This window comes from Montipora capricornis, chromosome 8, assembly GCF_036669925.1.
Source record: "Montipora capricornis isolate CH-2021 chromosome 8, ASM3666992v2, whole genome shotgun sequence".
In the NCBI taxonomy this organism is placed as follows: Eukaryota; Metazoa; Cnidaria; class Anthozoa; order Scleractinia; family Acroporidae; genus Montipora; species Montipora capricornis.
Genome location: NC_090890.1, coordinates 46,271,473 through 46,296,472, shown reverse-complemented (window position 1 = coordinate 46,296,472; position 25,000 = coordinate 46,271,473). Strand labels below are relative to the sequence as shown.

The window sequence follows — 25,000 nt, the reverse complement described above, 5'->3', positions numbered from 1 at the left end:
CAATTGCCTGTAATAATCTTTCAGACAAATTAAGATCTATTCAAAACCCATCCTCGATCAAGTGAAATATTACAAGGGTAGTTCTGCAATTTGTAATAAGGATTTAAGTTATATTTATTATTAATCTTTTTAATCAAATTCTCTCTTGTAATACATTTTCTATTGTTGTCGTTGTTAGTATTAGATTTACGTTAAAATTATGTTCGATCTTTTTAATCAAATTTCCTTGTAATGTACATGCTTTTGTATTAGCTGTAAGTATTAGTTTTAATTAAGTTGCTTTATTTTAATAGTAGTAGGTCCACATCAGCCATATAGTTGTCCTTTTTACCTGACCAGCTTGGCTAAATTAAAATGATGATGATGATGACGATGACGACGGGAGCGTGAGGAACGTTAACGTATCAAGCTTTCAAGCAAAGGCATTGACGATACCAGTAACCTGATTCTCAGACGGTCCAGGGGTGCGTTTCTCGAAAGTCCCGAAAGCGTTTCGGGTCCGAAAAGCCATTTGTGAAACTGCCAACAGCTTGTTTTGGAAGGCCGATCTCTTAACATGTTTTTAAGCCGACTAAAAGAAACTTGTCTGTGAAGTTTGGCCACTTAAATCTTCTCCGTTCTTGAGATACAGAGGGAAATGTGACACCCGTAAATGGTCCGTAAAGTTTCGGGACTTTCGAGAAACGGGTCCCAGGTCGCTCGTGTCACGCACTCTTCTCCAAGGAAGAGAGAAGAGTGCGTGACACGAGCGACCTGGACCGTCTGAGAATCAGGCTACGGCACTGGCAGCTTGAGGTCAAATTTGTGACTGTCTACTTTAACATTCTGTTGTCCGAATCAAAAAGTTTGCATGACGCGTTTCGATCTTAAGTGGCTACTCAGAGCCAAATGGACAATCCTTACTTGTGTTTGTGATGCCAGTTCCGTTTTGACTCTAGAGACTTCTACGAAGGCGGTCATTACCATCTGCGCATGTGTATTGTCTGTAATTTTCACTGATGCCAATTGCTCTGCCAAAAACGTGCGGATCTGAAGAAGTAAAATATTATAAACTAAAGTTATTGACACCAAAAGGCAATTACATCAAATCCTTACGTTGATTAAAGCTGTTCAACCTTCTCGATATTGCATTTTGGAAAAGGAAATACTGTTTCAAAAGTCAATAATTATCAAGTTGCTAGGAACGGCTTACGGTCCCCAACCATCCCTGCTAGCTCTGCCGGGTTTGTCCTATTCGTCCCCTCCCCGTGTCTTTTTTAATGGATTGTTAATGACGTCTTACCTCCGTTCGATCTTCCGACGATTTTGAATCAGTTTTGTTGTCGTAGTTCAACCTCGATGCCGCGGAAATCGCCACACGTGAAACTTCACCAGGATTGCCCTTTTTCAATTTATCTTCAATGTCTTGCTTAAATTGTTGAAATTCTTCCAGCGGCTTTGGCCACACCTGATAAAGATAGGATATAAAAATGGAGATAAAGGGTTTACTTTTTCCGCTAACACTAAGTATCCATTTTAAAGGAATGGGGGTTGGTTACCTATGAACCTATGAACTATCACATGACTATTGCGCACTAGATTAAAAAAAAAGAGAAACCAGGGTTCTCTCCTACTTGTCCACCGGAGCAGTGGACGAGTAGGAGAGAACCCTGGGAACGAGGTTGTCGACAATGACTGAATAGGCCGTTTCCGAGTTAATGTCCGCCTCCTCTTCAAAGCGAGTCCAAGTGCAAAGTTTTTGCGATGGTAATTAGTTCTACTTTATATATGAATGAAAACTAATTTTCATAACAAAAACTTGGCACTTAGACTCGCTTTGAAGATGAGGCAGACATGAACTCGGAATTGGCCTATTTTTTCAGGTGTCTATAAAGTGTAAATTGAGACTTGTCTTGTTGGTTTCACACGCCGGCACCTACAACAACGTGTTGCTGAACAAAAAGGCTCGTGCTCATCTAGCAAGCATTTTCCCGACCAACACCTTTTATCTCCAAAGGATCTTAGCAAGAATTTTATTGTGTTAAAGAAATTCACAGACAAGTTTGACTGCCTCGTTTACGAAAGGTTAAGTGCGAGGATCACTTCTATCTTTTGAGGAAACAATAATAACTTCTTACTAACCTAGCGAAAGGGCCGTACTGGGGAATATTGGCCCGAGGTCGTGGCAGTAAGGACCGAGCGCAGCGAGGTCCGTAAAAAAACGACCGAGGACCAATATTCCCCAGTACGGCTCGAGCTAGCTCGGTTAGTAAGTAGTTTAGTATATGGCTTTTTAATTACCTTTTGCTTTGTTTTTGCAAGCCCGTAATCGGCCCGTGGGCATTACGGGAGAATAATGCCCTACAATTCAGTCACAATTAGCCAATCAGAGCGCGCGTCATATCGGCTACGCACACAAGCCATATAATAAGTATAGGTAATCACATGATGTGGAGTGCAATTTCTAATAAATAAGCACGAGTACAATTTTTCAAAGACGACACAAAATTGCACGAGCCCGCAGGGCGAGTGCAATTTGTTGTCTGAGAAAGAAATTTACAAGTGCTTATTTATTCCAAATTGCACGAGAAAATTATGTGATTACTTAGGCCCCGTCCACACGTATCCGGATATTTTTGAATCCGCAACTTTTTCTTTCCGGATTCAAAAATATTCCCATCCACACGCAGCGTATTCAAATCGAATTTGCCCGTTCACACGTATCCTAAACGTATCAGGATTCACTCTAGTGCTTAGGACTCCTCAAGGAAACAAAGGTAACAGAGTATGCGCCATGAAGCCCTCGGCAGCCATCTTGAGAATTGATTTCACGGTAAGGATTTCACGGTAAGGATCTTGTTATGCCATCCGGATAAAAAAATATCCGGATCTAGCGTCCACATGATTCCGGATTCATATCGGATTAAAAAATATCCACTATGGAGAGTGTATTAATAAAAGTTCCGGATTCGCCAGCGAATTCGCCGTATACGTGGTGGATTAAAAATTATCCCGATACGTGTGGACGGGGACATGATTAAGCCGAAAAAACGCACGCGTATCACGCAATCATGGAAAAATTGCGCCAAAACTTGTGCCATCCAGGGGAAGTGCTTGATTTGAAAAGAAAAGATTTGTAACTTGCACTGGTATTACGCTGGTATTAGGGAGCTTAAGCACGCGCCTTTTGAGACATTTCGCGTGCCAGGACAATGGTGTCTCCTAGATTTTTATACTAATCATCTCTAATGGAGAAAAGATACTTAGCACTATAAATGTGGTCGAGTGAAGACAAATTGAAAGGGAAAACAGGTCACTTCCGGTTGCCATCCGCGTCTCAAAAACGCGCGTGCTTAAGGTCCCTATTACACTTTTTGCACTGCGTTACACTTGAACTGCACTGTTCTCAGCCAATCAGAATCGAGTAATTTGTTCATGTATATTATTATAGTCGTAACAACAAATGATAATAATGGTCACAAATTTTCGAGAGATTTAGCTTCCACATGAAACGGTAAGCTGATGCTTGAATTAGACCCATGACAGTTCTCTCAAAATGACAACTTGATAAGGAACAACCGTAAGAAACATTGGTCTCGCGCGTTCGAAATTCCTCGGTTTGCTCCGACGAAGGAACAAACTGAAGAATTGTGGTTTGTTAATCTTTTATATAGAGTGTTTTCACTCACGGGATCAGTAACCTTGTTTTTCCACCGAAAGAAAAGAAAATCTTTGCATGATAATAGGTCTCAATTCCAAGAGGATTAGTTAGGATCACAAACATGGCCGCTATTCCTTTGTTTAGGAACACCAACATGGCCGCCGTGACGTCACGTGAAAACCCTCTATAGGAAATGGCGGTGCTTGGCCACTGGTGAAACCATGGTGACATGGATAAACAAACTGATAAATGAAGTGAATGTAAAGCCTTCATTTTCTTTTTCAATTTCTTAAAAAAAAAAATCAATATTTCGTGTTTCACATCCCACAGAAGGAGCACCGCACCACAATTCAGATTGGAGGCTTGATCTGGCGATGAGGAAATATTCGCATCAGAATGAAATGTAGATTTGGATATGAATTCAGGTGCTTTTACAAGTTTTCCGAAGAGAGCATGCGTCAAGCCTTTCCCGAGTAAATTTATTCTTAGGAACAGGTTTTTCCCGCGGATAGTATCATATTTCCCTAGACGCTGAGATACAGTAGTATAGCTTTGTTTTGATTGGCTTTTAGAACAGTGAGCGTGGAGAATTTTCCAAAGGAGATTGGCTTTTACAACAATGGGCGCGCTGAATCTTCCAAGGGAGGCGTTCCATAAATAAATCTACTCAGCAAAGCGTTGACTCCAAGGCCAAGTATGGGAGATAGATGAGCTCCTGGTATTACTGACTTGCAGGTCGAAATCTTGGTGAGCTTGCGTAGAACAAACTTACAATGATGGTCGTGCTTGACCACAAAAAGACGGTGTGGACTGGCCTTTTTTTGGTTTCAAAAAAGGCCAAGCACTCAGTACACAAAGACAAAATCAAAGGGATACGAAGTAACTTAAGATACTCATCCAAAAACGGCTATCACATCAGCTAGTAGAGAAAGAAAAACATACTTTTCAGCAGTTTCTTACCTCGGCCTTTAGTGGAACCTCTTCGCAACATTCATACTTATTGCAAATTCGCGCAGAAAGACCAAGAATAAAGCTGTTGTTTTGATCTCCGAGAGGAAGTATGCTAGATGACGTGTATCGATCACCAGAGTACCAGATTTGCCTTGCTTCAAATCCTGCCGACAGGGAATTTATAGCGGCCAGATCCTCGAGTTTGACGTTGTAATAAAATGTGTAACTTAGAGGGTTGTCACTTGTTACCCAGTCCAAACATTTCATCTCGAAAGGGGTCTCTAGTGGATGACCAGACTCTGGGCTGAAAAGGAGAACAGTGACATGATCTAAAAACTAAATACCGATAATCGTACTTGATTTATTTTCAGTCGATGTTGACTAGGGGATACTACGACCTTCCTATTGCGAGATCGGATGCTCTACCATTGGTGGAAATGGCTTTCCAAAATATCTTCGATTTTTATTCGTAAATTGTAGCTCATCTGGCGGTACAACCGTGAGGAAAAGAGGCTGAGAATCCAGATTTGCGATTTTTAAAGGCCAAAAAATGCACCGGACATTTCGTGCGCTTAGAGATATACAGACACCGTAACCAAATACACTTTAGAAATATTTGGCTCACTTTTCCACTTGAGAGATAAAAAGAGCATGTTGCACTAAGTCCTCTCTCGCTTGATTCGTACTGCAAACGTAACCAATCGATGAATAGGGAGCTTAAGCACGCGCGTTTTTGAGACGCGGGCGGCAACCGGAAGAAAACATTTCGCGCGCTAGGACTGTGCTGTCTCCCAGATTTTTATACTAATCCTCTCTAATAGAGAAAAGATACTTGGCGATGTAAATGTGGTTGTGTGAAGACAAGTTAAAAAGGAAAACAGCTCACTTCCGGTTGCCGTCCGCGTCTCAAACACGCGCATGCTTAAGCTCCCTAATGATGTCTCTGATTACGTCACTGCTGCAAAAGTAATTTCTTTAATTTACGAGGGCAAAAACCACGGTAAAATGAATAGATCTGATAAAAAGATCACTCCCGTGCTGACGATTTTAATCAGGGCATTCACAGCATCTGAATAAGGCTTTTGGTTTCGCATACTAGGGAGCTCAAGCGCGTGCGTTTTTGAGAAACGGACGGCAACCGGAAGTGAGCTATCTTTCCTTTTAACTAATCTTCACACAACCACATTTACATTACTAAGTATCATTTTTCCATTAGAGATGATTACTATAAAAGTCTTGGAGACGCCACTGTCCTGGCAAGCGAAATTTTCTCTTCCGGTTGCCGTCCGCGTCTCAAAAACGCGCATGCTTAAGCTCCCAAATTAGCATTTTTACTTACGCCACTGTGCAGCTTCCTGAATGTGGCCGGGAGGTCGTTCTTAGGCGATATTGCGTGATAGCGCTACGGTTCCCACGAACTCCTGTTAGTTCCACAAGATACGTCGTATCTTCTTTTAAAACATGTTCCTTCAAAACAATGGTAGGGCTAGTCCAGCCCAGACGTGTAAGCACTACACTGTCGTTTCCAGATATGCCAGTCACATTAGTTCCATTTTCATAAAGTAATTTCCAGGTTTGTGAAGTGAGTTTTTGATTAGCGCCTCCGCAGTTTGTGCATTTTCCTTTCAGTTTTAATCGGTCTTGTGGATTGATTTTTTCTTGGCAGTCTTGGCATCTGAAAATGACAAATCGCGCTCCAAATTATTTTCATTTTAGCCAACAAAAGCAAAATGTCGCTCAAATTCCCAAAAGACATTTTTACTATTGTTCAGTACACCAACATGGCCGCCAATGACGTCTGGTGCCAAAGACCTTTGACAGCAATGACCAGAACCAGGTTGCTGACCAGCGGTTTTCGTTAAAACAATGGTTTGCTGGGGGTGCTCAGTCTCGCGGGCTCAGAAAACTTTAAGTATGGTCATTGTTTGATCAAAAATAAGACACAAACAGCAGTGAGAAACATATTGAACTTGTTCATTTTGATTATGACTTGACGTTTCGTATGTGCACTACATACATTTTCAAGAGTAACCGTTGAAATTTAAAACAGCTATTTATATATAACAAAGCGGATGAGGGGACTGGAACCTAGATTAAGCTGTTTTAAATTTCAACGGTTACTTTTGAAAATGTATGTAGAGCACATACGAAACGTCAAGTCATAATCAAAATGAACAAGTTCAATATGTTTATCACTGCTGTTTGTGTCTTATTTTGACCAAACTACGATGGCCCAAGAACAAGAGTATTTATGGTCATTGTTATTTACGGTTTTCCGTCAGGTGCAAGCCAAGGATTGTAAAAAGGCTATTCATGAAACAGAGAAAATATGAAAAGCATTTAACTACTGCAAGCGTGCACTTCGACAAAGTTCTGGAGGTGAAATGATTGTTGGAAAATGGGATTTAATCAAGTAACCACGATATTAATCGCGTGTCATTGAATGCATTAACCAACAAGATGTGGCAGGTAGCGTATGCTCTCTGTTGATTAAAATAAAAAATAAAAAAAAAACACTAAATAACAATAATCGAGGGTTCTGTGGAAGCCAATGGACAAGGGAACGAGAAATATGTGACACGTGCACAGGAAAAGTCACCCTGCGAGCAGAGCCTCTCTAAAAAAAAAGAGGCTCTGTCAAGTGTTTTAGGTCGCCGCAGCCAAACTTTCTGGGCTAGTCACTCCTGTCAAACCGGTTGAGGCAACGCGCGCATCATATTTTTGACAAGGCGAAGGTCAAAATCAAGCCTTCAGTACGAAAATCAAATGGCGTCTTGAAGTGCGATCGAGACTTGGCCTGGGTTTGAAACTATCTCCAAGCAACGGCTCGCGCATACTCAATAAAGACTGAACACGATTTCTGCAGTCCTTTCTTTCTTTCTCGTCGAGTTAAAGTGCCCCTGTCATAAAAAAAAAAACACTTCCTTTTTTCCTTCAGATTTTGAAATTGTGTTTGCTTAACACCTGACTGGCAAAATTTTGAGCTTTGATTTTTATCCAAAGGCCGTTTACTTTGAGTGTAAGTTTTGGATGTCACGTTCCGCCATTACTCACGGTCAAAACTAACCGATTGGACCTCAGACGGTTGGATCCAGGGAAAAGTGACGTCAGAGGCTCATTAGCTTAAAATTTCAGCGTGTGAACGCAGCTTATTATATATGCAAAGCGTGAGTTTAAAAGTCTGAAAGCCCAAAACCCCCGTGCTGCATATTAATTCTGCGGCGTACACACGTATTGCATTCTTAAACTAGTGAGCCTTTGACGTCATTTTCTCCTCGATCCAGCTCTCTCAAGAACATAATGTTAGTAATGGCGGACCATTAAATAGGAAAATTACAGTTAAAATAAAGAGGTGTCTTTTTGAAATCAAGGCTTAAAACGTGGGTCACTTAGTGTTTTGTTAACATAGTTTTGAAATCCAAAGAAAAATATGAATTGATTTTTTGGTCACAGGGGCACTTTAAGAAAGGCTTGCTAGCAGGGTGAGGAAAAATGGAACTACAAAAAATGAAAAGAAGACACAAAACGAAGCAAAGCTATTTACACACTCACCTTATTTCTAAAGACGGGATACCTTTGCTCAACATGACCTCCTGAGTCACAAAGGCAGATCTCGTGTCCGCTGTAATTGTCACTTTGAACGTGTACTCGACATTTTCGCGAAACCTTGCGATAACATAACTAGCATTTTCTTTATTAGTAGAAAGGTCAAGAAAGGTTGTCGAATTGCATAGTTCATCAGTAACCGATTTTGCTGAATTGTTTTCCATCTTGCACTGCCACTCAAAGGTCAGCGACCCTTGGGTTCCCTGTGCAACATCCGGGTCATACGAATCCGATGCATCCAAAGTGAGAAACTGAGTAGACTTAGAGTCTATTTGACGAAGACTTCCTCCCTTCATTTTAGCAACAAGGCTGGACTTCTCTACGCGCATATATGTTCTGAAAGAATATTTGCTCTCCCCTTGCGAGTCACTATATGTAACGAGGAGAGAAACGCTATAGTTTCCAGCTTTGAAATCCCTAGGAATTATGTCAAAAGATGCCCCACTTTGGCTTGGCCTAGCAACCCCTTCCACTGATGTCATATTCCATTGGTATCGAAGTTTTCCCTTACTACAATCGTTCTTCTCGATGCGTGTATTCAAGCGGAAACTGTCCGTGGCCTTCGTGATGACCTGGGGGTCACTTTCGGTGTATTCATCGGGGAAAAATAAAGATGGCGGCCCACACTTCCTCGCAACAACACGGACATAAAGTGTCTCGTTGTATCCCCGAACGCTCGCTATTATTTCAACTGTGTAGTTACCCTTCTTTTCATACCGGTGCGTTATTTTCGTGTGACCTTTCAACGCAAAGACGGAACGTGACGTGTTATCATTGCCGAACTTGAAGATGTAGTTCACTTCCTGTTCAATTTTAGTTGACACTGTAATTCCAAAGTTCTCATTGGTTGATATTTCCAGTACTCCGTTGTCAGTTCGTTCGGGGCGAATTGTTATTTCTATGTCACCGATCTTTCCTTTTACTCTCACCAAGCTGTGTAACTTCTCAGGTGCTAAACGTGGAATGTCATTTGTTGCCTCAACAGTAACGTTTTTATCTCCCCATTCGGTGTAGCTATAACAGGAAGAAAATCGTAGACAAAGAAATCTGAATAATTTATAATTTATGGGTCCTTGTCATAGATGTTTCTAGTATTTTGAACCATTCATTATTCCCATGCTGCGCAAATCCTGGCCATTCGATTAAGATGCTCAAAGATCGATCGAGTTGAAAAATTAAGCCAGTCCAACCCATTCTCGACCGCACAATGATGATTATAGTCAACTGAGGACACGGAACATTTGATAAGGATTACACTAAATGAACACAGCTTTTTAAAAGACAACCCAACTATCTGGACACAGGAGGCAAACCTGGGAATGTTCGCTGGTTAACCCCCTCACTGAACTACTTGACCACTTCAAACCCTTAGTGGCAAGATACTTGTAAATTATTCTTTAACAATATGTAACAATGCTTTTCTCCCTTTTTGTATAGGTAATCACATGAATTCGAGTGCAGTTTGAAATGAATAAGCACGAGAATTTTTTTGCAAAGACGAACAAATTACGGGCTTGCGTAACTTTGAAAAAAAAATCACGAGAGCTCATTTATTCCAATAGGCCATTTCCGAGTTCATGTCTGCCTCCTCTTCAAAGCGAGTCTAAGTGCGAATTTTTTCTTATGAAAATTAGTTTTCATTCATATGTAAAGTAGAACTAATTACCATCACAAAAACTTCGCATTTAGACTCGCTTTAAAGAGGAGGCAGACACGAACTCGGAAATGGCCTATTTTACCGAGAAAAATCATCAGGTTGCTTATTAGTAATGCTTGCCACGCCAAAAACTGCGTCATCCAGGGATCGCATTTAATTGGCTATTTGTGACTTTCTTTGAACATTGACCAATCAAAATGCTTGGTTTTGTTTCTTTTTTCGCACCGAATTACCTGAACTATGTTATCTGAACTGACCGCATTTCGCCTAGCCGATCACAATTGAATTGTTTTAAAATGTATATTATTATGTTTAAAAACATGCATAACCACTAGCCAAAAAACGTTAAATTTTAAGCAGTGCTGAAGGTCGGTTACCAAACTTCTCGTCAAGCGTAACATTTGAAATTAAGGCTTAGACCAAGAGTAAATTAGATAAGGGTGTTGCTCAATCACTTTGTCGCCTTGGTCCAGCACAATCACAAATGGATTTCTTTTTGGATACACTTTGCGCGCGAAACAAACAATGGGCGGCCAATTATAACCAACCAGAAGAAGCCATGTCACGCATGACTGTTTCTGCCATGTTTTTTCCAGGGACGTGACAACCGATTTTCGCTAAACGGGTATTCTAAAAATAGACTCATTTGTGCCTGCGCTAGGAAGCCCATCCATGACATAACAACACCCTTACCTAATTCACTCTTGGCTTAGGCCCACCTACTATTCAACAGTTCAATTCATTTTCCACGAGACGTAAATAAATCTGCTAACACAAGACCTGCATGGGGAACCGTGTTAATCTAAATTAACGATAATAAGGAATAATCGATAATTCAGGAGAAACGATGATATTGACAGTGTCAACCTCGTTCTAGGGTACTTGGTGCGCCAGGAGACGGCAAGGAGAAAGAACCCGGGAACGAGTATGAATATTTGTGAACTTCACAAACGGAAGCCGATTCCCTGAACGTTCGCAATTTACGACCTGAACTGATATGAACCGGAGCGAATGTGCCGCCTATGCGTACGTTCCCGTAAAGACTCTTCCCTTTCTTTTTCACCTTGAAATTTATTCTCTTGAGTTCATGTTAGTGAGATAATGTGATTCCTTTGAATTTCGCAGCTCATGCCCAGAGTAGAAGGCTTATCAGCATGTAGATACGTACACAGTCTTAGAAGCCTCAAAGGAGTTAACAATAATCTAAAGTACAAAGGTTATAATTGTGACTAAAATTACAAAACAATTTTAGCAATTGCCCTCGGAAGTCTGAAAAATTCAGGACTTCAACGGAATCGCTAAAATAGCGTTGATAACTGTGAGGATCATAGCTTTACTTGATTTCATATCCGCAGTTCCATATATGATTCATTCCATATATCATTTCATCGTTGATTCATCCCTCACGGGAACATTAGAACCCACAAATGACCAGCTCCCAACTTCAGTGGCTTCATAGCTCAGTTGGTTAGAGTGTCGCACTGGTATCGCGAAGTCACGGGTTCAAACCCTGTTGAAGTCCTGAATTTCTGGGGCTTTCCCTACGCAATTGCTAAAATTGCGTTCAGAACTGCGAGGATCATAGCTTCACTATATTTCACATTCTCTGTTCAATATACGATTGGCCGTATTTATACTAGAAGACCTCCTGACGTATTAAACGTCTGGCCGTAAGTGCGACTAATATACATACGGGACGCAATTAACTTCGACGGCTAGAAATCAAATTCACAATTTTCTTCAAAAGATACTAAAATTTAATCACCAAAGAGACTGTGCGCACTTCATTGCTAAGTGCGTCCCAGTTTAGTGCGTCTCGTCTTTATACTAGACCGCTTAGACGTCCGTTTAGACGCACTTAATTTGAGACGTTTAATTCGTCTGACGTTTAATGCGTCCAACTTATTTCCCGTATTTATACTAGTCGTCTAAGATGTCTTAAACGTCTGAGACGTCTTAGACGTCCTCCAGTATAAATACGGCCATTCATTAAATATATCATTTCATCGATAAATTGCAAAATACTCCATAAATTGATTTTTTCTTCCATCAAAAAGAAAATGTCTAGTGATACTCACTTATGCGTGAAATTCATCGAAACGTTGTATTGATCACACTTGAAATAGACTTGAGTCTCTGTCCCATCTCCAAATGATATGTTCACGGTGATATTTGTTCCACTGATGATGAGCACAGAAGCATTCCATAGTGCGCCAGCATCAACCATGGTCGGCGGTGGCTCGAGCCATACCATGAAGACTCGGTTTAGTACTCTGATCGTTGAAAAAGCGTCCGCAGAGCTAATATTATTGCGGGCGCGAACGAAAATAGGGTAGACACCTGCAGAAAAAACGATAGGCCGTTGTTATGCCCCTCGGTCATAAACCGCCACCAATTTATTCTTTCTTTCGTCCTTGTCTTCATTAAAAATAGATAGGCAGATAGATAGTTTTAGTTTTTTTAAAACAATCGCTACACAAGGCAGTCCGTGGACTGAATTCCGTAAATGAAAAACAAGCTAAAATATACACTAATTGAAAAAAAAAAACTAAAAATTATCTATATACAATTTTAAAAATATGTAATTAAAACTATGTACAAATGCTCCGTTAAGCTGAGAAATTCATCAAAACCGTCTAAACCTTATATACATAAAATGCACATGCTTGGGATAAGTGAGTTCTTAAAACGATTAGGTTATGGATTCGAATCCAGTTCAAGGCAAGATATTTTTCAGGCCTCCCCTGCAACTGCTCAAATTGTTCGCAAAATGCGAAGATCCGTCTTGTTCAGTCAAGCCAAGGCTGTTGAATACTGGCCAAATTCTTCTGTTTTTTTGCGAGCCCCATATCTAACCATCTTGAGTGAACAAGTTCGTTCAAATAAAAGAATCAAAGATATGGCCAAACTTCCGCTTTTTTGAAATATAAAATGACTTGTTAAATGTCATGCGGAGGAAACGAAAGCCAACTGTGATGGTGCATGCCTGTTTTTCATTGGACAAATTGAAATAAAAGAAAAAAAATTATAGGTTCCATTGCCGACATTTCAGCTCGTCCAGCAGGTGAAATATGGAATAACGGTCCATTTTCAGCGGGAAAACTGAAACATTAGTAATATTGATAGGACTGAGTGGAGTACAATTCAGGGAATAATCGGGCGAGTAATTTCAGCGCGAGGCCGATTTGAAATTACGAACATGATTACCCCTGAATTGTATGACACCAAGTCCCATTTAATACTAATTAATCGGAACAATAACAAAATGCGAGGATAAAAAGTCTTTGAATACCTTTTTGTGTGAAAAAGTAGGGAAACAGCGAGAAAAACCCCATCCAAGTTCATGTGATTGACGCGCGAATGGCCTAGGTGTACCATTACAGGTATCCGTTGTCAACCCACGTGATATAGGACACCCACGTGATCGCGCGCCAATTACGCGATAAATAGGCGCGTACAGAACCAATTAAGATTCGAGTATTTTGTAAATAGTTTCGATTAGCGCCACGTTAGCGTCCATTTGATGTCCAATTATGTTTAGCAGAGAACCTCAACGAAATTATAAAACGAACGCGCAGAGCATACAGAACCGTGTCACTATGGCTAATGATTAAATTTTCGATCCCATCTCGGATAATGCGTCTCTAGCGTTCTGATAGACTCACACAATTTCGGTGATCAGCTCACATCAGAGATAACGTATGATCTCATATGGATAACTTGATCGCGCCAACTCTTTGGTAAATTGAAGAAAGTTCCGGTCGTTTTGAAAGATTGAAAACGTTTTGAGTTGCAGCAATTATTTCATTCGCGTTGGCTGTAGCCAACACGCGTTTTCTCAGAGTCATTGTTGTGATATTGCCCAACTCGACTTCGTTGTTAATGTTGCGTTCCTACAGTTATTGGTAGGACGTTCAATTAAAACTATAATACTGATTATGATATTTCCTAAAATTATTTGTTTTAAAATGGAGAGCTTTCTTTTATTCTCACCGCTGTGGTCGAACGCCATTGTGGTTGAATTCGACACTGTTTCCAGTGTTTGGTTATGGGCTTTCCAAATGTAGCTTATGTTACTGCCTTTGTCCGTGGAACTCCTTAATGATATGCTACTCCTTGTTGCATAGCCATCATTCCCGTTTGGTTCAATGATTGTAAGATTTTCAATGGGTTCCTAAAGGGAAATTTAATGTTGAAAATACCATTATTGAAATCTCTCGGTTCGCGGTTTGTTCAAGGTCAAAGTACGGCTGAACTCTGTCTAAATATCAGACCATTTTCGAAATACCAAATATTCAGCTTGATAGTGAGGCAGTGAGAAAAAAAAACATAGAAACACGTTGGAATGAATAAGAAAAATATTTACATATCATCCACTTTCCTTTGTCTTTGTCCTCACTGCCTCACCATCAAGCTGAATTTTAAAAAACGAAAAAGGCCTAATTGTACGCGTTTATGCAGCAACACCACGGAAAGTTACTCAAAATTCTCTATGTTCAGTCCCCGTGAAACTAATTTCTTCACGAGAAAAAATGGAAAAATCTTTTCAATTTTAAAGAAATGTTGGTCTGCTGTTAAAGGAAAGTCACATTTGAAAATACTCTTCTTGGCCATGGCTGCAGTTTTGTAAAAACTCGATGAAACTAATTTTTAGACTTTGACCCGTTATACACAGACTTCTGTTCTGTGAGCTGCATTTTGAACCAACCGGTCACCATACTCTTCGAACACCCATGCAAAGCCACCTGGGAAAGATCTTCTAAGCCCTTCAGTCTGGTTTTATGAAAGCCAAAACATGCACACAATAAAGGCTTATACTGTTTGGAGATTCATTTTGCCGGCTTTCAACAAGACCATCCGGCAGAAACTTCAGAAAATAAGTCTTCATACCTGTACAGATACCAAACAATCTTCATTGACTGAATTCGCTGAGTTCTTTACCGAGGCATTCACTTTGTAAATTCCAGCGCTTATGAAATTAATATTCACTGCCGCAACGGAAGGCTGGGATACATGCGCCCGCAGTAAATGTTTGATTTCGCGACGGCGGACATCTCCAGAGGTATTCAGTTTTGTTCCGGGTGACGTATTGAACTTTGAATTCGGATAAAAGAAGGACGGGTCGTTCACTGTTTGTTCGAATGAAAGTTCTCCAGAAGAGCTATTGTGTACCCAGCCTATGACATCGCCAGCTTGCACTTGGATGACTTGTGCGGGTTTTAAAGTGATCAGATTTAATCCGACCGCAGCTATGTTAATTAGAGATTCTAGAAGTAATGAAATATAGTTTAGTTGCATTACTTCGACAGAGCGTTAAACATAAGAACTTACTCGGCTGCAGAATGGTCCAAAATAGAACGGCCGTCTACAAGTTAAGAAATGGTATATGATACCCTGTGGTGTCGTCCTCTCTTCCAAAGACAGAATTGGCGTAAAAATGCAAAAGAGGTGGCCACAAGATAAGTTAAACTTAAAGTCCGGAAAAAAAACATGCTTGAGCTTAGGTTCCCGAGTCCGTGTCTTACTTAGGGCCGATTTACACAGTGCGATTTTGGCGCATGCGACAAGCTTACAACAGGCCTACGACATGACTTACGATTGTCGCAGCGTTTTAAAACATGTTTTAAGATGCTACGACATTTTCTCTGAGGTACACGACATTGTAAACGAGTTGTAAGCCTTTGGTAAGCTTGTCGCATGCGACAAAAATATTATCGTGTAAATCGCCCTTTAACAAGGCAAAAGGGTTTATAGACTTTCCGCTATAGATTGAAAACTATCGTCTCCAAGCAGAAACTCGTCTAAGGGAGCCTCTACCTTCCATACTTGGCCTAGGAGTCATTCCAGAGTAGATTTATTTATAGAACGACTCCCTTGTGAAATTCAGCAAGCCCAATGTTGTGAAAGCCAATCAAAACAGAGCTATCTTAGCGTTAAGGGAAATATGATACTTTTCGCAGGAAAACTTGCTCCTAAAAATAAATTTATTGGGGAAAGGGTTGACTCAAGGAATTAGTTGAAATACAGTCTCCCCTTGATAAGTCTAAGTCTGATGGACAGGCTGAGAATAGAGTACCAGCGCTCTACGTAAAAAAAAAGTACTAAACAAGTTTCAACCTTGTTTTATTCTCCGAGGAATATTATTAATTCGTTAAAACTTACCTGCAACTATGAGGTAGTTATTTGATGGAATCGGACTTGACGGAAAGGAAACGTTTACTCTTTGACAATTGGACAAGCAGCGTCCAGACGAGACACAGACGTCGTTATTAGGGCAAGAAAACCAATCCAATGTCAAACAATGAGCTGTTTTTGGTATGCAGGAATGGTTTTTTGGACAGAATTGATCAGCCGCCGATCCACAAATGGGACGGTAGACCTAGAAAAATCACCAAAAACCACTAAAAGAGATATCCGCATTTCACCCGCGTTTTACCCTAACAGAATTTGATTGTCCTCGACTAAATGGCCGATGGCTCGACCAAACAGAAAACGTTTTACCAACCTTCAACTGCAATTATTGTGGGGCGGCTAATTTAATTAAATCGAGCGTAGATTTTTGTTGAGGGTCAAAAGTAACAACTCCTGGTTCCGAAAATTTCGGAAACTGTGAAAAACGAAAAGAAAACATTTCCAGATTTGTTCCGCAGCCACTTAAGTCGCTTCATAGCCATGATGATCACTTTCACTGAGACTTACTTATATATTCTGCGGTTCAAATAGACGAAAATTTCATTCGGTTTTTCTCTCAAAAAGAAAACTACCTAAAACTGTACATTGCACTTCAGTCAAAATAACGATTCTTGAACAATTTGAAGACTGTCTTTATCTAATTCCACCTATGTTGTTGAAGAGTAAACGCAGTCACTGTTTCCATTCAAATCGAAAGTTACTTCAGTCATATCCAAAACGTCGCAGTTTCTTTTTCCTAATGAACTTGTCTAAATTCAAATTCAAGGAGATCGCTCAAACAAAAAAATGAGTAGAGGACTTAACTCACTGAAGAGAACGCGCAAGAAGCTGCTGGTGAAACGCGTGTCCAATTCAAAACACATGCCGCAGGCGTTAAGTCCAGTTTCACTTGTTTTTTCTTTTTCTTTTTTCAAAAATAAAATGTTAATACGCTGACGCTCATCAAAGCAACAACAACAATTAAAATAATAATAATAATAATAATAATAATAATAATAATAATAATAATAAATTCGTTAAAAAGCTCTTTTGCTTATCGTGGAGCGGTAGCATACTATTAGAATGCACTGTCTTCCAAACCATGTAAGAGATTTGAAAACATTAAATAGTTTTAAAGCGTTTTTGAGAGGAGACCACCATGATAGTTAAACTAGTTTCCAGTTTCTCGACAGTTATGGAAACCCTCGACTGCGTCTCGGTAAGCAAACCCGAGACGCAGTCGAGGGTTTGCAAACTGTCTCGAATTCTCCCAACTTCTGCGAGTGTTTAGATTAGGCTATGGAAACAAGGAAAAAATCCTCTATTGCTTTTATAAAACATTTCTCAAAGATAATTTGACAAATAAAGGAAACAAAGAACGGAAAATTCTTGATTGAACTAGATTTTCTTGATACATGCTCATCTTTCCTAACAACCAATTAAAACGCGCGTCTGACTAACTAACCAATCAAAATTCGTGTGATGTCACAGCCGTGTTTCCATACTCTCATCTAAACCTAGCTACTGATTAATGAGAGTGCGGTTACTTTCCTAATTATTTTATAAAAAAATTTAAGTAATTGTAATTAACTGCTATTATGTTGTGAGTATTTGAGCCCGTATTTTTTACATTAATTTAGATAGAAACACCATGATGGCCCATAAGGGACATGGCATTACGTGATCAGTTTTCTGCTTGAAATTTTCAAACTCGAAATTTTGAGTTCCCAAGCACGAAATTTCGCGTTCACAAACTCGAAATTTTGATTGTAAAATGTAAAATGTAGACTGCAGACTAAGGTTATAACTATGATGTAACTGTTGAAAAAGCCCAAACCCTTTTGAAGTGCTAACGGTTACGCCTAAACATTGTTTTGTGACTAACGAGGGCTAAGGTTAGCACCTCTAACAGTTACATTATAACCTTAATCTGCATTTTACCCATTGCCTTCAGTTTGTATTTTACACTGACCGATTTATAAACTCAAAATTTCGAGTTTATGAACTGTAGCGGTCCAATTTGCTTACATTTCTTAGCCAAGTTTGAAAAAATCTGGATAGAACGTCATTTTCAAGGGAACTACCTTAATGTCAAGTCTATATAGCGCTGAGGCACCAATTGGTAACACAGTGACTGTACATAAATCAAATCAAATCAAACAACTAATACCAAATGATAGGTTGGTTTTTGAGGAGAGGGGAAAATCCGGAGTACCCGGAGAAACATCTCTCGGAGCAGAGTAGAGAACCCAAAAACTTAACCCGCATGTGAGGCCAAGTCGGGGAATCGAACCCAGGCCACATTGGTGGGAGGGAAGTCCTGTCACCACTGCCCCATCCCCTGCTGCCAATTGTAAAAGAACCAATACTCGATTTTATCCTTACCAAGAGAAAATGAGGGGACAGAGAGGGGGCTCCCGGTCCAGCCCTTGGGATATGTCATGTCCACGAAAGTTATTTTTAGACGAGCGGAAGTCTTTGTTCTAGCGGAAGTCTGTCTTCCGAAACGTCCGCATGCATTTTGAAAAGACATGATGAATATTTATTCATCAGCTTTCCACGTGCGCCGCCATTTTTTCTTTTCACTAAGAACCTGAGAGCGAGGCAAGACTGCATGCGGACGTCTCGGAAGACTGACTTCTGCTTTAACAAAGACTTCCGCTCGTCTAAAAATAACTTTCGTGGACATGACATACCTCGGCCAACGCCCTGAGCCTCCCTCTCTGCTCCTCATTTTCTCTTGTCCTTACTGAATATTTATCAAATTTTCTTACCTGTATTTGAATAGTGCCATTCTTGGAAGCGACGAATTCCCATGCTAGAATATAACCATCTTTCCTTATCATTGCAGTAGGAATTATGAAAGCGCCGTCTGTTTCTGGAGATATACTATTGTTTCCAATTGTCGCTGATGAGCCTGTCTCGTGCATAATGGCGTCTGAAAGAAAAACAGCATGACGAGAACTCTATTTACGATTTGCTCATTTGTAATTCGCTCGTTTAATTACAGAAGATTGTAACTTTTTTGGGAGCTTCTTGCCGAAGATTTTTTTGTGAAATATCCATGGCCAGTTGTCTCCGGATGCATGACCTAGAGTAAACTGTTTGGAAAACGAACAATGTGAAGCGTTAACACCTAACGAATTCAAATACTCTGTTTTCAGTGACTCCGGCGACATTCAGGAACCCGTTACTGTTCAAAATAACCCCCCTTTACTCACGCTGAAAAATTGACACGGCACCCCAAGAGCGCGGAACTTTGTTCAGTGCTAATGGTCTAGAGGGAGGCGAGCAAATCACCAGATATTTCTTCTCGTAAGGGAACTGTTCTGTTTATACATTTGAATATCTAACGAGGTGGTGCCCAAAACAAACGCAGGTACGGCACCAAGATTACAAAATGCCGTACCAGGTTTTTGTTCTAACGTAAAGGACGGTAAAGGCCTCAATTTACCAGAGAGGTTAAATTTTATGTTCTTGGTTTTTGGTGATGTAGCCCATGTGACTTCCGTTTCAGTTCCATGACTGACTTTTAAACCAATCTGGGTTTCGTTTTCTGTGGAAACAATTCCTTGTGGATAATCCAAGCTGACGTTAGCGACCGAACTCTGAATGAAAATCCACATAGAAGCCTTTACGGATCTTGAAACGTTGTTTCGTGCGGACACGGTCACTTGGAATTGGCCCAAGCCAGTGAAAATGTGGGACATGTTGGGACACGTGCTCAAGGCATATGAGCCATCGCCAAAATTGAAAAAAAAAGAAGCATTCAAATCACCTGAAATTAAAAGGCGTATGACATTTTAATTAGACACTTTTAATGAGGATTAGGTAATCATTTGCTGTGAAAAATGTGAACGCCTCTAATCATCAAAAGACGAGGAAGGAAAACGAAACATTTGCGTCGCATTGTTTTATTTCCCGGGGTATCTAATCGAACAAAATCGAACAAAAACCCAATCAAACTCAATCGAACAATTGGTTTTCGATTGGGTTCGGCAATCGAATAAAATCGAACCGATCGGATGCAATTTTGTTCGGACGGTATCTCTTGACGCCGGAAACTAGTAAACCACGTAGGGTATAGTCACTATCAGCCTTTATTATTGAATGAGAAAAGGGAAAAGGGAAGGGGAAAGCAAGCATTGATTTGACCTTAGGAAGACTGAATTTCCACAGACCACGTGCCTATCATGCGATGTGAAGATTGTCCCATCGAACAAGAGTTAGGTAATCGAACGTTCGTCTGAGGTCGATTACCGATCGTTCGTTAATCGAACGTTCGATTGTGTTCGATTGGCAAAATTTTATTGTGAGTTCGATTTTGTTCGATTGAGTTCGGCAATCGAACGAGTGGTGTTCGATTGGGTTCGATTACCGAACTGTTCGATTAGATACCCCGGGTTTATTTATAGCAACATTCCATAGTTGTGTTCATCATTATTCGAAGGAACAATTAGGAAAATATTAAAAACTAAAGCCGATGACTCACATGTTCAACATTCTAGAACATTTGTTGCTCAACAACTGTTGAACAATGTTGCACAGACTTGTTAAACGGAATAGAGCTGGTTTCTATTTTCGTTCAACGTCCGTCGTTCAACAACCTTCAACGTGTTGAATGGCATATTTCAACATTCAATTCAACATGGCATAATAAGTAAAATGTTTCAGTACAAAAACATTTTTGCTGCTGTAAAAAGTTATTTTTTATGGTCTCTCTTTAAGCCCTCCACACCGTCAAACTCGACTCGGTTGTTTTGTTTATAGTGGTGTTATTTTCATTGAAATCTAAACAACTTACAGGGTCTTCGTTCAAACTAATTTATATTATCATTTGCAAGAACAATGAAAAGTGTTTTGATGTTAAAAACATCAAACTTAATTAAAAGGGGAAAAGAAACTTTTTTACTTGAACCGTTTCGTTGTTGTTTTGATTTGTTTTATCGACAAGAACTATCAGCGATAGTTGTCTCTTGAGCGCCGTGGATTCATCCCGCAACAACCGAAAGAAGTCTCTAGACAAAGCTTGCGCAGCGGAAGCGTAAATGACTTGAAACCTCTCCACTCCCCACCCACTCGGTAGTTATGTCGCTCTCCCCAGTTTACGGTGCTGGCTGTTTGAAAACAAAGATGGCGGCAGTTTGTGCTCGATCATCACTTCTTTCCATCCCTCAAACTGACATTTCCCTTTTTATTCAACTTATACGACGTACCGTCTACTTTAGACTTCAAATCTACTTCAACGGAACAAAGATTTTAAACAACCTGAGAAGATTTACAATGGGCGAGGCAAAGAGTTGAACCCGAATCGATGGCTCTACCTTGCACTTTCCGATATCCACTAGACAAACGAGACAACCTTCCGAAAAATCGAATTTTTAGAGTATTGAAATAGTAGTACCCATCAAAACAATTAAAAGTTAACCGTCTTCAACGGGGTTTTTAGACTTAAATACTGTAGATCAGTGCGGCATAACTTAGAAACGCTATTTCTTGTTGAACTAAAGCTGTTTTCATTCTTTTTAGAGCGGTAAGCTTGTCAATATTAACATGGGATATTGCGTCGTGTAATTGTTACGAAATGTCCGATGTCAGTTTGATGGATGGAAACTAGTGTTGACCATCCCGACGATCAAACGGGTAAATTGGGGACTGGGAACAGTCTAGTGCATTTCTTGTACCTGAAATATTGGTCAACTGTAAATAAATCAGCAATTTTCCGATCATATCTCTTTTTTTTTGCCGTTTTTAAAGTCGTGCATAAAAGAATTTGAGGACTTCACTGTTGATTTTTCTTTTCAATGAAAGATGTTGACCGTGGTTGCATTGGAACATTCAACTATTCTGTATGTGCCAGAAAACTATTTTTTGCTTGCTTTCGTAGAGGATACTGCCAAACTCTGATTAAGGAGTACAAGGCCCAGTTGTTGTTGTTGTTGTTGTTGTTGTCAAATCTGCTGGACCTAGCCTAATTTAATGCAAACTGGCAAAAACAGTAGCTAGCTTTTCATCATTTGCATTAAGTTCAAAACATGAAAATTTTGACATTTGAACTGCATCTGAGAAACACATAGGCATGAGCAAGTCCTCCTAGCTCCAACAAGGGAATTAAATTTCTGTATATGAGAATTGTGTTGATTTCGAAAATAGTCATACCGCGTCTGCAAGAGTTACTAGCTGTACTAGGTCTGTAAGTGATTGTCATGGCTGGTTAAAATTAGCCGGTAACTGAACATGCTGGGCAAAGATTCTGAAAGATTAAACCGAGCATTTCGTTCACAATCATGCTGATTTGACGGACGGCCCTTCGAAGTCCAGTTACCATATCTTTGTATCTACAGGGATATGCAAACCGTCTTAAATCCATGCAGAGAGATTCATCACAGCTGTGAACGTAAAAACGGTTTTTTAAATTACTTTTTCATGGAGATTCAACACGTCGAGAAGATTGTAGATATCGTGTTTGACAAAATCGAATTTGCTCTTGCATTCGGCGTCTGTCAAGTTATCGAGATCAAATTGTCATATCTCCAGTAAGGCATGTCGAGATTCTTTGATGAATTCAACTCGTACAGGAAAATAATTTCTTCATCGTCTATTAGTTTCATGTCGTTTGCTATTATAAGTGCATCTCTTACATCTCTGAAGATATTCATTTCAGTTGAGTGAAACTCACAAAAGCTGCGCCGGTTTTGAGGGTTTTCCTGGTTTTGCACGTATTTACATCATACAGTCGAAGGAGTTCTTCGCCGTCTATGAGTTGACATCGTTTGCTGTCAAAAACCAGCTTTTTGGCCAAAGAAGGTTCACATTTTGCCTCTCTTTAAGCACTGAAAAGCTGTTGTCAGGTTAAAAGTTTTTCCCTGGTGTCGCGTTGTGTCGCGTATAAAGGTTTGTTTACGTAAAGGACGGCAACCTGTTCGCGTGCGCGACCTAGTCCCAACGCGAGTACAAGACACCGTCTTCCTCCGCCCGTCCTCTTGCGTAAGGTCTCTATTGTCAGGACGAGGACGGCAAAGAAAACTAACGTGCAGGGCATGCAGCTCCTTTGTTTTTGCTCATTAAGGCGCCCGCAAACGAGGAAACATTGTTTCCCGAAATGTTTCCTCGGTGCACAAACGAGGAAACATTTGCTGAGGTAGCAAAGTTTGCTCCCGCAACAAATGTTTCCTGGGGCCGCGAACGGGGAAACATTGCTTCCGCAACATTGTTTTCGCAGAATTGTTTCCTCGGTTGCAACCGCCTTTAAACCGATTGTTTTGTGGCGTTCTTCTGGCCGTCTTCGTTCTCCTTGGGTAACTTTAAGCTCCCTATCTCTTACTACGAACTTTGACCAGATCCACGACGGCGACGCCGACCAAAACGTCACCTAAAAATATAGCTTTCGCCGTTATTCCATCTCTTTCACGCAGTACAATGTTGGCGAAATAAAATAAAATAAATAGGTGCGAGGGGTCGAAAAAGTAAACACAGAGAATGAAAGGTTCACATTTGTAGTATTCACGTTGTAGTCAAATCCTCAAATCTGGTGATTTAACGACGTCGTTGTGCTGAATATCGGCAAGAATACTTGCTAAAATCCGTGCCGCACGTGCAGCACGCTTATTTTTCCTCTTTTAACCAATGATATTACAGTTTTGTGGCGTTGTCGTTGCCGTAGCTGTCGTCATTTCTTAAACAGTGATTTAGCCAAAAAATCCGGAAATTTCGGTTTGAGGTCAAATGGAAAGGCAATTTTCCGGAAAATCTTTTCGTAAATTGTGGACAACTTCCAGAGGTAGTCCTCTTTTTCCGTTAGGAACGGCATTCGCGAAATGATCTCACCATTTGGGAGAATCCTTCCGTTTCCAGGCCCGGCCCTTTCTCACAAGATCGAGTAAAATATGCGGGATGGAATGCTGTGTAGTAAATGGTAAGCGCCATTCTTATCCGGTTGGTCATCAAATTCGGAAAATCGCTTACCTTTATGCAACGATCATTCCAGGATTATTTGGCTAAATGGTAAGCACGTTAGTTCGTTTGCTCGTCCACCACCCTTTACTGTGGCTGTCGTCGTCCGTTCTTATAAACTCTCTAACAATTGCGGATGAATAATAGATACGATGTTATCGTTTTCCATACCTCTGCTGATAGCAGCTTGAAAATAGACTTCCTGAAATAGCGAGCCATTAGGTGGACCGCGGATTTCAAGGCCGCCAATGGCATCTTTGGTAGAATATACTCGGATGTACATAGTATCATTGTAGAAAATTTGCTGTATTTGCTGTGAGTGTGATAAGTCACAGAGATCATCTCTCGAAGCCTGTCCATGTTTATCGTAAGGCCCGTCGCTACAAAGGCAAAATTGACCATCTGTAGCTGCATATGACTGATTCAAATAAGCGCAGGCCGAAGTGCATTCCGCGGCGTTGGTAGCGTTGAGTACGTAGTTTCCGGCGGAAGTGTTGAATACTCTTTCTGTAACATTTTCATTGAAGCAGCCTAGGTACCAGTCTGAAAGTGCAAAAAAAAAAACGTCAAAGTCTTTGAAGGGGTTGTCTCACAGCATTGCAGTTCATTTTGTGTTGGTTTACCAAATAATTTCTCCTACTCCATATGCAACTTCACGTTAACGCAGCTTCGTGGAAAAAGAAAAAGTCTGTCGAGCATACATGATTTAAGTTGTAAAGAACAGAGAAACTTTGAAAAACTGTCACCGATTGAGCTTTCAAGCCTATTTCAATCTTCTTCAATTTTTCCCAACCTTGCCTCCTTTTGTATTTTCTGTTTTAGTCAAACCTTCTTCAATGTTCTAGGTTGTTTTTTTGTTGTTGATTTGGTTGCCAGTTTTAGCTAATACCAGAAACCCATAAGGGTTGAAACGTGTAACGGCTCCTTGGGTGCTGGGAAACAAGCTTCCGAATATTCAATTTGCTAAGTACCATATTTGGAACAACAACAGCGAGGGGTTTCCAAATATGGTACTTAGCACT

The 25,000-nt window shown here is 40.3% G+C and overlaps 1 protein-coding gene across 3 annotated transcripts in view; it reads right to left on the bottom strand.

The window, feature by feature from the left end:
- The window catches only part of LOC138060083 (polycystin-1-like protein 2), an 83,646-nt gene that overhangs the window by 28,225 nt on the left and 30,421 nt on the right, over positions 1 to 25,000 (bottom strand). For all 3 annotated transcript variants that reach the window (XM_068905784.1, XM_068905782.1, XM_068905783.1), the window contains 12 exons: positions 24,150 to 24,521; positions 19,480 to 19,803; positions 18,800 to 18,963; positions 16,017 to 16,233; positions 14,745 to 15,121; positions 13,848 to 14,028; positions 11,933 to 12,194; positions 8,144 to 9,211; positions 5,931 to 6,266; positions 4,601 to 4,895; positions 1,283 to 1,447; positions 904 to 1,029 (listed from right to left, as the gene is read on the bottom strand). In XM_068905784.1, coding sequence (XP_068761885.1) covers positions 904 to 1,029; positions 1,283 to 1,447; positions 4,601 to 4,895; positions 5,931 to 6,266; positions 8,144 to 9,211; positions 11,933 to 12,194; positions 13,848 to 14,028; positions 14,745 to 15,121; positions 16,017 to 16,233; positions 18,800 to 18,963; positions 19,480 to 19,803; positions 24,150 to 24,521 — 3,887 coding nt within the window. The remainder of the gene's footprint in view (positions 1 to 903; positions 1,030 to 1,282; positions 1,448 to 4,600; positions 4,896 to 5,930; positions 6,267 to 8,143; positions 9,212 to 11,932; positions 12,195 to 13,847; positions 14,029 to 14,744; positions 15,122 to 16,016; positions 16,234 to 18,799; positions 18,964 to 19,479; positions 19,804 to 24,149; positions 24,522 to 25,000) is intronic.